Source organism: Pseudophryne corroboree, chromosome 4 (genome assembly GCF_028390025.1).
Source record: "Pseudophryne corroboree isolate aPseCor3 chromosome 4, aPseCor3.hap2, whole genome shotgun sequence".
Classification (NCBI taxonomy): domain Eukaryota; kingdom Metazoa; phylum Chordata; class Amphibia; order Anura; family Myobatrachidae; genus Pseudophryne; species Pseudophryne corroboree.
This window is the reverse complement of record NC_086447.1, coordinates 655158947-655174226: the sequence shown is the minus strand read 5'-3', so window position 1 is coordinate 655174226 and position 15280 is coordinate 655158947. Positions and strand designations below refer to the sequence as shown.

The 15280-nt window shown below is 46.2% G+C and overlaps 1 protein-coding gene across 2 annotated transcripts in view; it reads right to left on the bottom strand.

Moving 5' to 3' along the window:
• Nucleotides 1-15280, bottom strand: part of AHCTF1 (AT-hook containing transcription factor 1) — a 648646-nt gene that overhangs the window by 294444 nt on the left and 338922 nt on the right. For both annotated transcript variants that reach the window (XM_063917783.1, XM_063917782.1), the window contains exons 18-19: nt 7745-7862; nt 7589-7645 (exon numbers count right to left, since the gene is read on the bottom strand). In XM_063917783.1, the coding sequence (XP_063773853.1) occupies nt 7589-7645; nt 7745-7862 (175 nt within the window). The remainder of the gene's footprint in view (nt 1-7588; nt 7646-7744; nt 7863-15280) is intronic.

Sequence of the window (15280 nt, the reverse complement as noted above, 5' to 3'; positions counted from 1 at the left end):
GCTTCTCAGTTGTCCACTCCCGGAATGAACACTGCTGACAGTGCTATCACGTGATTCTCCGCCCATCGAAGAATCCTTGTGGCTTCTGCCATTGCCACCCTGCTTCTTGTGCCGCCCTGGCAGTTTACATGGGCGACCGCCGTGAAGTTGTCTGACTGAATCAGAACCGGTTGGTTTTGAAGCAGGGGTTCTGCTTGACTCAGGGCATTGTAAATGGCCCTTAGTTCCAGAATATTTATGTGTAGGGAAGTTTCCTGACTCGACCATTGTCCTTGGAAGTTTCTTCCCTGGATGACTGCCCCCCAACCTCGGAGGCTTGCATCCGTGGTCACCAGGACCCAGTCCTGTATGCCGAATCTGCGGCCTTCGAGCAGATGAGCACTCTGCAGCCACCACAGCAGAGACACCCTGGCCGTCTGGGACAGGGTGATTAACCGATGCATCTGGAGATGCGATCCGGACCACTTGTCCAACAGATCCCACTGGAAGATCCTTGCATGGAATCTGCCAAAGGGAATTGCTTCGTAAGAAGCAACCATCTTTCCCAGTACTCGCGTGCAGTGATGCACCGACACCTGCTTTGGTTTCAGGAGGTCCCTGACCAGAGATGATAATTGCTGGGCCTTCTCCTCCGGGAGAAAGATCTTCTTCTGTTCTGTGTCCAGAATCATGCCCAAGAACAGCAGACGCATCGCAGGAATCAGCTGCGACTTTGGGATATTCAGAATCCAGACGTGCTGATGCAGCACTTCCTGAGATAGTGCTACGCTGACTAGCAACTGCTCTTTGGACCTCGCCTTTATAAGGAGATCGCTTGAACTTGAACTTTTTTATATAAATGTTCAAGGATTTTAAATTTAAAATGGGTCTCACCGAACCGTCTGGTTTCGGTACCACAAACATTGTGGAATAGTATCCCCGTCCCTGTTGAAGGAGGGGTACCTTGATTATCACCTGCTGTAGATACAGCTTGTGAATTGCCGCCAGTACTACCTCCCTTTCTCTGAGGGTAGCAGGCAAGGCTGATTTGAGGTAACGGCGAGGGGGAGTCGCCTCGAACTCCAGCTTGTATCCCTGTGATACTACCTGCAGAACCCAGGTATCCACCTGTGAGCGAGCCCACTGGTCGCTGAAGTTCCGGAGACGCGCCCCCCACCGCACCTGGCTCCGCCTGTGGAGCCCCAGCGTCATGCGGTGGACTCAGAGGAAGCGGGGGAAGATCTTTGATCCTGGGAACTGGCTGTCTGGTGCAGCTTTTTCCCTCTTCCCTTGCCTCTGAGCAGAAAGGAAGCGCCTTTGACCCGCTTGCTTTTCTGAGGCCGAAAGGACTGTACTTGATAATACGGTGCTTTCTTAGGCTGTGAGGGAACCTGAGGTAAAAATGTCGACTTCTCAGCTGTTGCTGTGGATACGAGGTCCGAGAGACCATCCCCAAACAATTCCTCACCCTTATAAGGCAGAACCTCCATGTGCCCTTTAGAATCAGCATCACCTGTCCACTGCCGGGTCCATAATACCCTCCTGTCAGAAATGGACATTGCATTAATTCTGGATGCCAGCCGGCAAATATCCCTCTGTGCATCCCTCATATATAAGACGACGTCTTTAATATGCTCTATGGTTAGCAAAAAAGTATCCCTGTCGAGGGTATCAATATTATCTGACAGGGTATCAGACCACGCTGCAGCAGCACTATACATCCATGCTGAGGCAATTGCAGGTCTCAGTATAGTACCTGAGTGTGTATATACAGACTTCAGGATCGCCTCCAGCTTTCTATCAGCAGGCTCTTTCAAGGCGGCCGTATCCTGAGACGGCAGTGCCACCCTTTTTGATAAACGTGTGAGCGCCTTATCCACCCTAGGGGATATCTCCCAACGTGACCTATCCTCTGGCGGGAAAGGGTACGCCATCAGTAACTTTTTAGAAATTACCAGTTTCTTATCGGGGGGGAATCCCACGCTTCTTTACACACTTCATTCACTCATCTGATGGGGGAAAAAACACTGGCTGCTTTTTCTCCCCAAACATAATACCCTTTTTAGTGGTAGCCGGGTTAATGTCAGAAATGTGTAACACATTTTTCATTGCCGTAATCATGCATCGGATGCCCCTAGTGGATCGTGTATATGTCTCATCCTCGTCGACACTGGAGTCAGACTCCGTGTCGACATCTGTGTCTGCCATCTGAGGTAGCGGGCGTTTTTGAGCCCCTGATGGCCTTTGAGACGCCTGGGCAGGCGCGGGCTGAGAAGCCGGCTGTCCCACGGCTGTTACGTCATCCAGCCTTTTATGTAAGGAGTTGACACTGTCGGTTAATACCTTCCACATATCCACCCACTCTGGTGTCGGCCCCGCAGGGGGTGACATCACATTTATCGGCACCTGCTCCGCCTCCACATAAGCCTCCTCATCAAACATGTCGACACAGCCGTACCGACACACCGCACACACACAGGGAATGCTCTGACTGAGGACAGGACCCCACAAAGTCCTTTGGGGAGACAGAGAGAGAGTATGCCAGCACACACCACAGCGCTATTTAATCAGGGATTTACACTAACAGAAAGTGATTTATCCCTATAGCTGCTTTTTATATACAGTTTGCGCCTAAATTTAGTGCCCCCCCCTCTCTTTTTAACCCTTTGAGCCTGGAAACTGCAGGGGAGAACCTGGGGAGCTGTCTTCCAGCTGCACTGTGAAGAGAAAATGGCGCCAGTGTGCTGAGGGAGATAGCCCCGCCCCATTTTCGTCGGACTTCTCCCGCTCTTATATTTATATTATGGCAGGGGATTTTTGCACATATATAGCTTATTAGGCTATATTATATGCCATTTGACAATGTAAGGTAATCTAATTGCAGCCCAGGGCGCCCCACCCCAGCGCCCTGCACCCATCAGTGACCGGAGTATGTGGTGTGCATAGGGAGCAATGGCGCACAGCTGCAGTGCTGTGCGCTACCTTAATGAAGACCGAAGTCTTCAGCCGCCGATTTACAGGATGTTCTTCTTGCTTCTGGCTCTGTAAGGGGGACGGCGGCGCGGCTCCGGGACCAGACGACCGAGGCTGGGCCTGTGTTCGATCCCTCTGGAGCTAATGGTGTCCAGTAGCCTAAGAAGCCCAAGCTAGCTGCAAGCAGGTAGGTTTGCTTCTTCTCCCCTTAGTCCCTCGTAGCAGTGAGTCTGTTGCCAGCAGATCTCACTGAAAATAAAAAACCTAACAAATACTTTCTTTACTAGGAGCTCAGGAGAGCCCCTAGTGTGCAACCAGCTCGGGCCGGGCACAGATTCTAACTGAGGTCTGGAGGAGGGGCATAGAGGGAGGAGCCAGTGCACACCAGATAGTACCTAATCTTTCTTTTAGAGTGCCCAGTCTCCTGCGGAGCCCGCTATTCCCCATGGTCCTTACTGAGTACCCAGCATCCACTAGGACGTCAGAGAAATTATAATAAAGTGAATGTCACAGGAACTCGGACGCTCATACTGTACATGTATTTCAAATGCATGGTGTTTATGCATTGTACATACTTCCTTTTACACAATTAGTTGCGTCTCCATACACAAGTGTTTTAAAATGTTCATTTGTGTCTGTATAAACTATTTATTTATATTGAGAACTCTCACCGTCTGACCATTGGTCACCATCTATTAACATTACAGTTGGCATTGATCATTTGCCAGAGCTGTAGATCAATCCGCCACTATACGATCAAAAGTACTGGATTAGTGGAGCATTAGCCACCCAGTGGTGGTGATGTGTAATGCATGCCGAGTATCTAGAATCGCCTCAACACGACTGCCTGTGATTAAACTCAGCAAGCTAAGCTATCGCCTTAGCATGACTAAACGTCAGTCTAGGCGGAGAATCGGTCAAGATAAAGGTGGCTACATCTGTATATACCCAAGGTGGGCGGGTCCCAAAAGAAAAAGCCTCCTGTCTACATTAGGGGAATGGATCATTAACCCATAGCAGGGCTGCCATGAAGTAGGAAAAATAAAAACATTTACTTACAATATAGAGAAATATGTGCAAAGATTGACATTTATTTAAAGAAATAAAACCTGCTTTTTGGCCAAATGTGTCTCCATTGTCTTTATTTGTAACTCAGAATATGCACAAATTATTCCACTAGAATGGTTTTGATTATAGGTTGAGTATCCCTTATCCAAAATGCTTGGGACCAGAAGTATTTTGGATATCGTATTTTTCCGTATTTTGGAATAATTGCATACCATAATGAGATATCATGACGATGGGACCCAAGTCTAAGCACAGAATACATTTAAGTTTCATGAACGCCTTATACACACAGCCTGAAGGTAATTTTAGCCAATATTTTTAATAACTTTGTGCATTAAACAAAGTGTGTGTACATACACACAATTCATTTATGTTTCATATACACCTTATACACACAGCCTGAAAATAATTTAATACAATATTTTTAATAACTGTGTATTAAACAAAGTTTGTGTACATTGAGCCATCAGAAAAAGTTTTCACTATCTCAGTCTCTCAAAAAAAAAATCCGTATTTCGAAATATTTGGATATAGTATACTCAACCTGTATTAAAAAGCAAATTAGTTATGTCATCAAATTCACGTAAATGTAGTGTCCATATAGTTTTAGGTAGTTTTATTACTCCAAATTTGCGTTCTAGATGGATATCTTGTACGTGTAATATTTCACTAATACATATAGCAGTATAATATATAGATTACATTGCACTGTAGCAATACAGGTTGAGTATCTGTATTTGTGGGTCTCCTACTGAGAACAAATATACATACATACATACATATATATATATATATATATATATATATATATGTAGAGAAGTAGAGAAGCCGGCGCTTAGGTACTGTTTGTGGTACTAATTTTACAAAATGACATAGAAACACCTAGTTCTAGCATATAACACTTCTCAATATTTCTTTGAGTGGCAGCTTATGAAACAGAAATTTGTGTTTGTTAGACACATAAAGGTGAATATAAGAAGAGGAGAACACAAGCGCCAAAATGTGTTTTTTAAAATATATAAAAGGTGAACACGGATAAGTGAGGTGGTAGGTTTGACTTGATCACTTATCTGATTTAGATATGCAATGATCTGTCATCCTTCATTTGGATTCAGTACATGGAAATAAAAACAAAAGCAAAACAGTGTGTACCATTCATAAAACATATCGCATATACACTGTCTGGATCAGAGCGGCATCATTAGGGATTTAGCAAGTTCCCATTAGTAAATATTTCTTAGCCACATCAGTGTAAAATTTAAAAACATAAATTTAATACAATAATATAAGAATGGCTGAATGACACACGTACAAGAAATAAAAACATATAAAGCTTATCTGTCCATAAATTGGATATCTGCAAAGCATTCCAACGCGTTTCGTCAGCAGTATGACTTCATCATGGGGATATATATATATATATATATATATATATATATATATATATATATATATATATATATATATAAACCACACATTTATTGTGCTTTAGTGGCTCAGCAGTGGTAGCCTGGTCTCTGAGATATATATATATAGAAATGTATATAATACATATGTCATCTCAGTATGGAATCCAAAAATGTGGGATTTTGAATTTCAGATAAGGGATAATCAACCTGTATTAGGAGTTAGGTAGCCAGTATAGAGACAGCACCACATAAGCCTGGCGTATTATTGTTTAGTAATTATGGAACCAGGTTAGTCTCTGGTGGGCTACAACCGCTCCTATTAAGACAGTGGGAGATGATGTATCGCTATCTGAACCATACCCGCTTACAGCAAGGGCTGGGATATCCGTGGAATCTGTAACATAATTTTGGCAGTACACACCATATGACAAAAAGCAGCACACCGGATGTTGCTACGGCTGACATGAGTCTGGCATCAGTTACAGAGTCTGCAGGGCTTACCTGTAGTGGTCCCCTTTGACCACTGTGTACTATTCACACAGCCATATCCTGCACCTCCCAGGCATAGCAGATGCCTACAGCATGGCATGACTGTCTATATAGGGGTTGCCTGATGCCATACCACGCGATGTCTCTAGGCAGGCAATAGGTCCTGGTCACTGCATGTTTCTTCAGGTGACCACTTAGATCGATCGAACTGCTACACACCCCTCCAAATCCATGTTTCTAGGCTGCTACAAGTGAATCACCATGTAGAGGCCAGAACAATTATGGTAAGGACACTGGACTGCTGAAACCACGTCTGAACCGCTGTGAGAGAGGTGGCTGATTGCTGGCCCTAACCTACATGTGTTCGTAATTCTTGTACGTCACTCCGTTACCCAGAAGTCCCTGGCCGGGAAACTTTCCTGTGGGGGACAGTCAGAGCTGAAGACCAGGCCTAATGGAGGGAGCACAGAGAAGGCACCTGCCTACTCTCCAGCAAAGTTCACATCAGAACTCTGCATAAGCAATGGAGTAGCCTTACTGCTAAACAGCAAGTTAATATAAAACAAAAACGCTTAACATAAGAATGTGCCCACTCCTTGGGCATAAAAATAAATAAAGAAACTGAGGTGCTTAGCACAAGGGGATGTAGAGAGGCAGGGCCGTCTTAACAGTAGTGTGGGCCCCTGGGCACAGCAACACACTGGGGCCCCTACCCATCCTCCAGAAGTAGGGGTGGGGGGTGCTATCAGTGGCAGCGGGCGGTAGGGGGTGTTCTATCTTCCGCTAAGCATGTAGAACCTGGAGCAGTAATTTCTGCTAATTACTCCTTTACTGCACAGATGGGGCGGGAGGGAGAACACTAAACTGTAGAATGGGGCATTGTGCTGGATGAAGTGGCCCTGGTACATGACTTTCAGGGTGGTAGGGGGTGTTTAATACGTAGGGGAGGAGTGGATGGTGTGCGGCTTAATATTTATCATTTTCTGGTGGGAGGGCAGCTTGCTTGACTGCAGATATCTCAAGTTCCTGGTAATAGATTTATTAGCTTTTAATAGGATAAAAAACTATAGAGACCCACCTTTCAGGAGGTGCTGGGGACTTGTAGATCAGAGTTCAGGAACTAGAGCAGTCCTCCAATGAAAATATAAAACTGCATACCAGGCGTGTGGAGCTGGAGCAGGGACCAGCTGCTTGAAGGTGGATATCTCTGGTTCTGGGCATAGTAGGGCCAAGTTGCCATTGTCCACTGAAAGGGGAGAGTCCCAGCATTTGGAGTATACCCTCGGAAAAACTCTATGTCAGACAGAACCTAAGATATCTGGCTTGGAAGAGCAACTCACAGGCTTGGATGGGGACCACTGCTTTGAAGTCGGATATCTTTGGTTTCCTAGGGCCGATTTTCAAAAATCTGGTACCCCTGGAAAGAGGGGACCCTCAGCTATTAACCTAGGGCCCTTATACTCATGGGGCCCTTGGGCAAGAGCCCATTGAGCCCATACGAAAAGACGGCCCTGTAGAGAGGGAGGAGGCAGCCCACAAACAAGTTTAAGTGTGCACTCGTGAATGCTCCTTGAACAATGAATGCCCTCTACACCCCATGGCTTCCAGTGTCCCTCAGATAGGATGCCAGAGAAATAAGTTTCTTGCCATTGTTAAACTGGAAAGGATACAATTGCATGTTTGCTTGGTTCTTCTACATTTTCCAGTAGGTACAAATCAAGAAGTGCCTGTAACAAACAGAAGGTGTTTTCATGTAAATGATGGAAGGAAAAACAAAACAAAAAAACAAAAACAAAACACCTACATTGAATAGGGAAGCAACTTACATGCAAGTTAGCAGGCGGATATTTGCCAGAGCCTCCATCTCTACTCCATAAGTGCTCAATTCTCTCTCCAAATTGGCAAATCATACCATCAATCATCAATGAACTGTTCCACTTCCCACTGCATTAAATCATACAATATAAAAAATAAGTTCTTTCAAGCCGGAATCATATAAAAGGAACAACTAGTACAATAAATATATAATGCAATTATGAATGTCAAATACCAGTTAATTCTAAAAGGGAATAAAAGTAGGAGGCTTGTAGGTAATTTGCGCTAAGATGTTATGTAACACCACCACCCCTCTTTCATGCTACTTATGCTCACTAGATTATAAATAGTCATGAAATATTTGGGCATATGGCAATTGTGAAATTGATACAAGATTATTCTGCTGTGGATAAATAAAATAATGCAACCACCAATACTTTACGGTTGTTGCTTTGGCATTAAAGGGAAGGGGAACGATATTTGTTGCACTGGGAATAAATAAGAATTTACTTACCGATAATTCTATTTCTCGGAGTCCGTAGTGGATGCTGGGGTTCCTGAAAGGACCATGGGAATAGCGGCTCCGCAGGAGACAGGGCACAAAAAAGTAAAGCTTTTACCAGATCAGGTGGTGTGCACTGGCTCCTCCCCCTATGACCCTCCTCCAGACTCCAGTTAGGTACTGTGCCCGGACGAGCGTACACAATAAGGGAGGCAATTTGAATCCCGGGTAAGACTCATACCAGCCACACCAATCACACCGTACAACTTGTGATCTAAACCCAGTTAACAGTATGATAACAGAAAGAGCCTCTTAAAGATGGCTCCTTAACAATATAACCCGAATTTGTTAACAATAACTATGTACAGTATTGCAGATAATCCGCACTTGGGATGGGCGCCCAGCATCCACTACGGACTCCGAGAAATAGAATTATCGGTAAGTAAATTCTTATTTTCTCTATCGTCCTAAGTGGATGCTGGGGTTCCTGAAAGGACCATGGGGATTATACCAAAGCTCCCAAACGGGCGGGAGAGTGCGGATGACTCTGCAGCACCGAATGAGAGAATTCCAAGTCCTCTTTTGCCAGGGTATCAAATTTGTAGAATTTTACAAACGTGTTTTCCCCCGACCACGTAGCTGCTCGACAGAATTGTAATGCCGAGACCCCTCGGGCAGCCGCCCAAGATGAGCCCACCTTCCTTGTGGAATGGGCCTTAACAGATTTAGGCTGTGGCAGGCCTGCCACAGAATGAGCAAGTTGAATTGTGTTACAAATCCAACGAGCAATCGTCTGCTTAGAAGCAGGGGCACCCAACTTGTTGGGTGCATATAGTATCAACAGCGAGTCAGATTTTCTGACTTCAGCCGTCCTTGAAATGTATATTTTTAAGGCTCTGACAACGTCCAACAACTTGGAGTCCTCCAAGTCGCCAGTGGCCGCAGGCACCACAATAGGTTGGTTCAGGTGAAACGCTGATACCACCTTAGGGAGAAAATGCGGACGAGTCCTCAGTTCTGCCCTATCCGAATGGAAGATTAGATAAGGGCTTTTATAAGATAAAGCCGCCAATTCAGATACTCTCCTGGCGGAAGCCAGGGCCAGTAACATAGTCACTTTCCATGTGAGATATTTAAAATCCACCTTTTTCAATGGTTCAAACCAATGGGATTTGACGAAATCTAAAACTACATTTAGATCCCACGGTGCCACCGGAGGCACCACAGGAGGCTGTATATGCAGTACTCCTTTAACAAAAGTCTGTACCTCAGGAACTGAGGCCAATTCTTTTTGGAAGAATATTGACAGGGCCGAAATTTGAACCTTAATAGATCTCAATTTGAGACCCATAGACAATCCTGATTGTAGGAAATGTAGGAAACGACCCAGTTGAAATTCCTCCGTCGGAACACTCCGATCCTCGCACCACGCGACATATTTTCGCCAAATGCGGTGATAATGTTTCGCGGTGACTTCCTTCCTTGCCTTAATCAAGGTAGGAATGACTTCTTCTGGAATGCCTTTCCCTTTTAGGATCTGGCGTTCAACCGCCATGCCGTCAAACGCAGCCGCGGTAAGTCTTGAAAGAGACAGGGACCCTGTTGTAGCAGGTCCCTTCTCAGAAGTAGAGGGCACGGGTCGTCCGTGACCAACTCTTGAAGTTCCGGGTACCAAGTCCTTCTTGGCCAATCCGGAGCCACTAGTATTGTTCTTACTCCTCCTCACCGTATAAACTTCAATACCTTTGGTATGAGAGGCAGAGGAGGAAACACATATACTGATTTGTACACCCAAGGTGTTACCAGTGCGTCCACAGCTATTGCCTGTGGATCTCTTGACCTGGCGCAATACTTGTCCAGTTTCTTGTTGAGGCGAGACGCCATCATGTCTACCATTGGTCTTTCCCAACAGTTTATTAGCATGTGGAAGACTTCTGGATGAAGACCCCCCTCTCCCGGGTGAATATCGTGTCTGCTGAGGAAGTCTGCTTCCCAGTTGTCCACGCCCGGGAAGAACACTGCTGACAGTGCTATTACGTGATTCTCCGCCCAGCGAAGAATCTTGGCAGCTTCTGCCATTGCACTCCTGCTTCTTGTGCCGCCCTGTCTGTTTACATGGGCGACCGCCGTGATGTTGTCCGACTGAATCAACACCGGTTTTCCTTGCAGGAGTGGTTCCGCCTGGCTTAGAGCATTTTAGATTGCTCTTAGTACCAGAATGTTTATGTGAAGAGACTTTTCCAGGTTCGTCCATACCCCCTGGAAGTTTCTTCCTTGTGTGACTGCTCCCCAACCTCTCAGGCTGGCGTCCGTGGTCACCAGGATCAAATCCTGTATGCCGAATCTGCGGCCCTCCAATAGATGAGCCTTTTGCAACCACCACAGAAGATATACCCTTGTCCTTGGCGACAGGGTTATTCGCAGGTGCATCTGAGGATGCGACCCTGACCATTTGTCCAACAGATCCCTTTGGAAAATTCTTGCATGGAATCTGCCGAATGGAATTGCTTCGTAAAAAGCCACCATTTTTCCCAGGACTCTTGTGCATTGATGTACAGACACCTTTCCTGGTTTTAGGAGGTTCCTGACAGGTCGGATAACTCCTTGGCTTTTTCCTCGGGAAGAAAAACCTTTTTCTGAACCGTGTCCAGAATCATCCCTAGGAACAGCAGACGTATCGTCGGAAAACAGCTGCGATTCTTGGAATATTTAGAATCCAGTCGTGCCGTCGAAGAACTACTTTAGATAGTGCTCTTCCGACCTCCAACTGTTCTCTGGAACTTGCCCTTTTTAGGTCGTGCAAGTAAGGGATAATTTAGATGCCTTTTTTCTTTGAAGAAACATCTTTTCGGCCATTACCTTGGTAAAAAGGCCCGGGGTGCCGTGGATAATTCAAACGGCATCGTCTGAAACTGATATTGACAGTTCTGTACCACGAACCAGAGGTACCCTTGATGAGAAGGACAAAATTTGGACATGGAGGTAATCCTTGATGTCCAGGGACACCATATAGTCCCCTTTTTTCCGGTTCGCTATCACTGCTCTGAGTGACTTTATCTCGATTTGAACCTTTTATGTAAGTGTTCAAAACATTTTAGATTTAGACTATGTGTCACCAAGCCGTCTGGCTTCAGTACCACAATATAGTGTGGAAAAATAATACCCTTTTCCTTGTCGTAGGAGGGGTACTTTGATTATCACCTGCTGGATATACAGCTTGTGAATTGTTTCCAATGCTGCCTCCCTGTCGGAGGGAGCCGTTGGTAAAGCAGACTTCAGGAACCTGCGAGGAGAAGATGTCTCGACTCTCCAATCTTTACCCCTGGGATAATACTCGTACGATCTAGGGGTCAACTTGCGAGTGATCCCACTGCGCCCTGAGACTCTTGAGACTACCCCCCCACCTTGAGTCCGCTTGCACGGCCCCAGCGTCATGCTGAGGACTTGGCAGACGCGGTGGAGGGCTTCTTTTCCTGGGAAAGGGCTGCCTGCTGCAGTCTACTTCCCTTACCTCTATGTCTGGGCAGATATGACTGGCCTTTTGCCTGCATGCCCTCATGGGAAAGGAAAGATTGAGGCTGAAAAGACGGTGTCTTTTTTAGCTGAGATGTAACTTGGGGTAAAAAAGGTTGGATTTCCCAGCTGTTGCTGTGGTCCCCAGGTCCGATGGACCGACCCCCAAATAACTCCTTCCCTTTATACAGCAATACTTCCATCTGCCGTATGGGATCTGTATCACCTGACCACTGTCGTGTCCCTGACATCTTCTGGGAGATATGGACAACGCACTTATCTTGATGCCAGAGAGCAAATATCCCTCTGTGCATCTCACATACATATATATAGAATGCATCCTATTAAATGCTCTACATGAATAAAATATTTTCAGTCAGGGAATCCGACCAAGCCAACCCAGCACTGCATCTCCAGGCTGATGGCGATCGCTGGTCGCAGTATAACCACCGTATGTGTGTATATACTTTTTAGGATATTTTTCCAGCTTCCTATCAGCTGGCTCCTTGAGGGCGGCCGTATCTGGAGACGGTAACGCCACTTGATAAGCGTGTGAGCGCCTTATCACCCTAAGGGGTGTTTCCCAACGTACCCTAATTTCTGGCGGGAAAGGGTATAACGCCAATATTTGCTATCGGGGTAACCCTACGCATCATCACACACTTCATTTTATTTTATCTGATTCAGGAAAAACTACAGGTAGTTTTTTCCACTCCCACATAATACCCTTTCTTGTGGTACTTGTAGGATCAGAAACACGTAACACCTCCTTCATTGCCCTTAACGTGTGGCCCTAATGAGAAATACGTTTGTTTATTCACCGTCGACACTGTATTCAGTGTCCGTGTCTGTGTCTGTGTCGACCGACTGAGGTAAATGGGCGTTTTTAAAACCCCTGACGGTGTTTCTGAGACGCCTGGACCGGTCCTAATAGATTGTCGGCCGTCTCATGTCGTCAACCGACCTTGCAGCGTGTTGACATTCTCACGTAATTCTCTAAATAAGCCATCCATTCCGGTGTCGACTCCCTAGAGAGTGACATCACCATTACAGGCAATTTCTCCGCCTCCTCACCAACATCGTCCTCATACATGTCGACACACACGTACCGACACACAGCACACACACCGGGAATGCTCTGACAGAGGACAGGACCCACTAGCCCTTTGGGGAGACAGAGGGAGAGTCTGCCAGCACACACCAAAAACGCTATAATTATATAGGGACAACCTTATATAAGTGTTTCTCCCTTATAGCATCTTTTATATATATACAATATCGCCAAAATCAGTGCCCCCCCTCTCTGTTTTAACCCTGTTTCTGTAGTGCAGTGCAGGGGAGAGCCTGGGAGCCTTCTCTCCAGCTTTTCTGTGAGAGAAAATGGCGCTGTGTGCTGAGGAGATAGGCCCCGCCCCTTTTACGGCGGGCTCGTCTCCCGCTATTTTTGAAGTTAGGCAGGGGTTAAATATCTCCATATAGCCTCTGTGGGCTATATGTGAGGTATTTTTTGCCTCTAATAAGGTTTTTATTTGCCTCTCAGAGCGCCCCCCCCAGCGCTCTGCACCCTCAGTGACTGTTGTGTGAAGTGTGCTGAGAGGAAAATGGCGCACAGCTGCAGTGCTGTGCGCTACCTTTATGAAGACTCAGGAGTCTTCAGCCGCCGATTTTGGACCTCTTCTCTCTTCAGCGTCTGCAAGGGGGCCGGCGGCGCGGCTCCGGTGACCATCCAGGCTGTACCTGTGATCGTCCCTCTGGAGCTAGTGTCCAGTAGCCAAGCAGCAAATCCACTCTGCACGCAGGTGAGTTCACTACTTCTCCCCTAAGTCCCTCGTTGCAGTGATCCTGTTGCCAGCAGGACTCACTGTAAAGTAAAAAACCTAAGCTAAACTTTCTCTAAGCAGCTCTTTAGGAGAGCCACCTAGATTGCACCCTTCTCGTTCGGGCACAAAATCTAACTGGAGTCTGGAGGAGGGTCATAGGGGGAGGAGCCAGTGCACACCACCTGATCTGGTAAAAGCTTTACTTTTTTGTGCCCTGTCTCCTGCGGAGCCGCTATTCCCATGGTCCTTTCAGGAACCCCAGCATCCACTTAGGACGATAGAGAAATATCTGTATTATAGCTACCCCAATTACAAAATGATGTCCTAATATACTATATATTGTTATTGCATAGTGGGTGCTGCCACAAACCTAAATTGTCAACATAGATGAACAAAAATAGGATTTTGATAACCTGCCGGTAAATCCGTAGAGGATGCTGGGGACGAGATCAAGACCATGGGGTATAGACTGGATCCGCAGGAGACATGGGCTCTCCAAAGATTTTTCATTGGGTGTGAACTGGCTCCTCCCTCTATGCCCCTCCTCCAGACCTCAGTTGTAGGAACTGTGCCCAGGGAGACTGACATTTCGAGGAAAGGAATTACTTAACTAGTGGTGAGATATCTACCAACTCTCACCCTCAAACATGCCGCACACATGGCATTCAACATAACACACGCCAACATGCATGAACTAATTGCAGCAACATGCTGAAACCAAGATAAACACAACTTGTGTAACTGTAATAACTAAACTGCAGGTAAAGTACGCACTGGGACGGGCACCCAGCATCCTCTATGGACTAGGAGAAAAAGGATTTACCGGTAGATTATAAAAATCCAATTTTCTCATTCGTCCTAGAGGATGCTGGGGACGAGATCAAGACCAAGGCTCCAGTAGGGGCGGGAGAGTGCGGATGGCCCTGCAGCACCGATTGACCAAACTTTAGATCCTCATCGGCCAAGGTGTCAAACTTGTAGAACTTAGCAAATGTGTTTGACCCTGACCAAGTAGCTGCTCGGCAAAGTTGTAATGCTGAGAACCCCCGGGCAGCTGCCCAGGATGAGCCCACCTTCCTAGTGGAGTGGGCCTTTACCGACGTCTGTAACGGCAATCCAGCCGTAGTATGAGCTTGCTGAATCGTATTCCTAATCCAACGTGCAATAGTCTGCTTGGAAGCAGGACAGCCAATCTTGTTGTGATCATACAGGACAAACAGAGCCTCTGTTTTCCGCATACGAGCTGTTCTAGCAACATAGATTTTCAAAGCTCTAACCACATCTAGAGACTTTGAATCACTGAATGTGTCAGTAACTACTGGCACCACAATAGGTTGGTTTATGTAAAAAGCAGAAACCACCTTTGGAAGAAAAATAAGAATTTACTCACCGGTAATTCTATTTCTCGTAGTCCGTAGTGGATGCTGGGTACTCCGTAAGGACCATGGGGTATAGACGGGCTCCACAGGAGACTGGGCACTCTTAAAAGAAAGATTAGGTACTATATCTGGTGTGCACTGGCTCCTCCCTCTATGCCCCTCCTCCAGACCTCAGTTAGGGAAACTGTGCCCGGTAGAGCTGACATTACAAGGAAAGGATTTGGAATCCAGGGTAAGACTCATACCAGCAACACCAATCACACCGTACAACTTGTGATAACTATACCCAGTTAACAGTATGAAAACAAGAATGAGCCTCATTAACAGATGGCT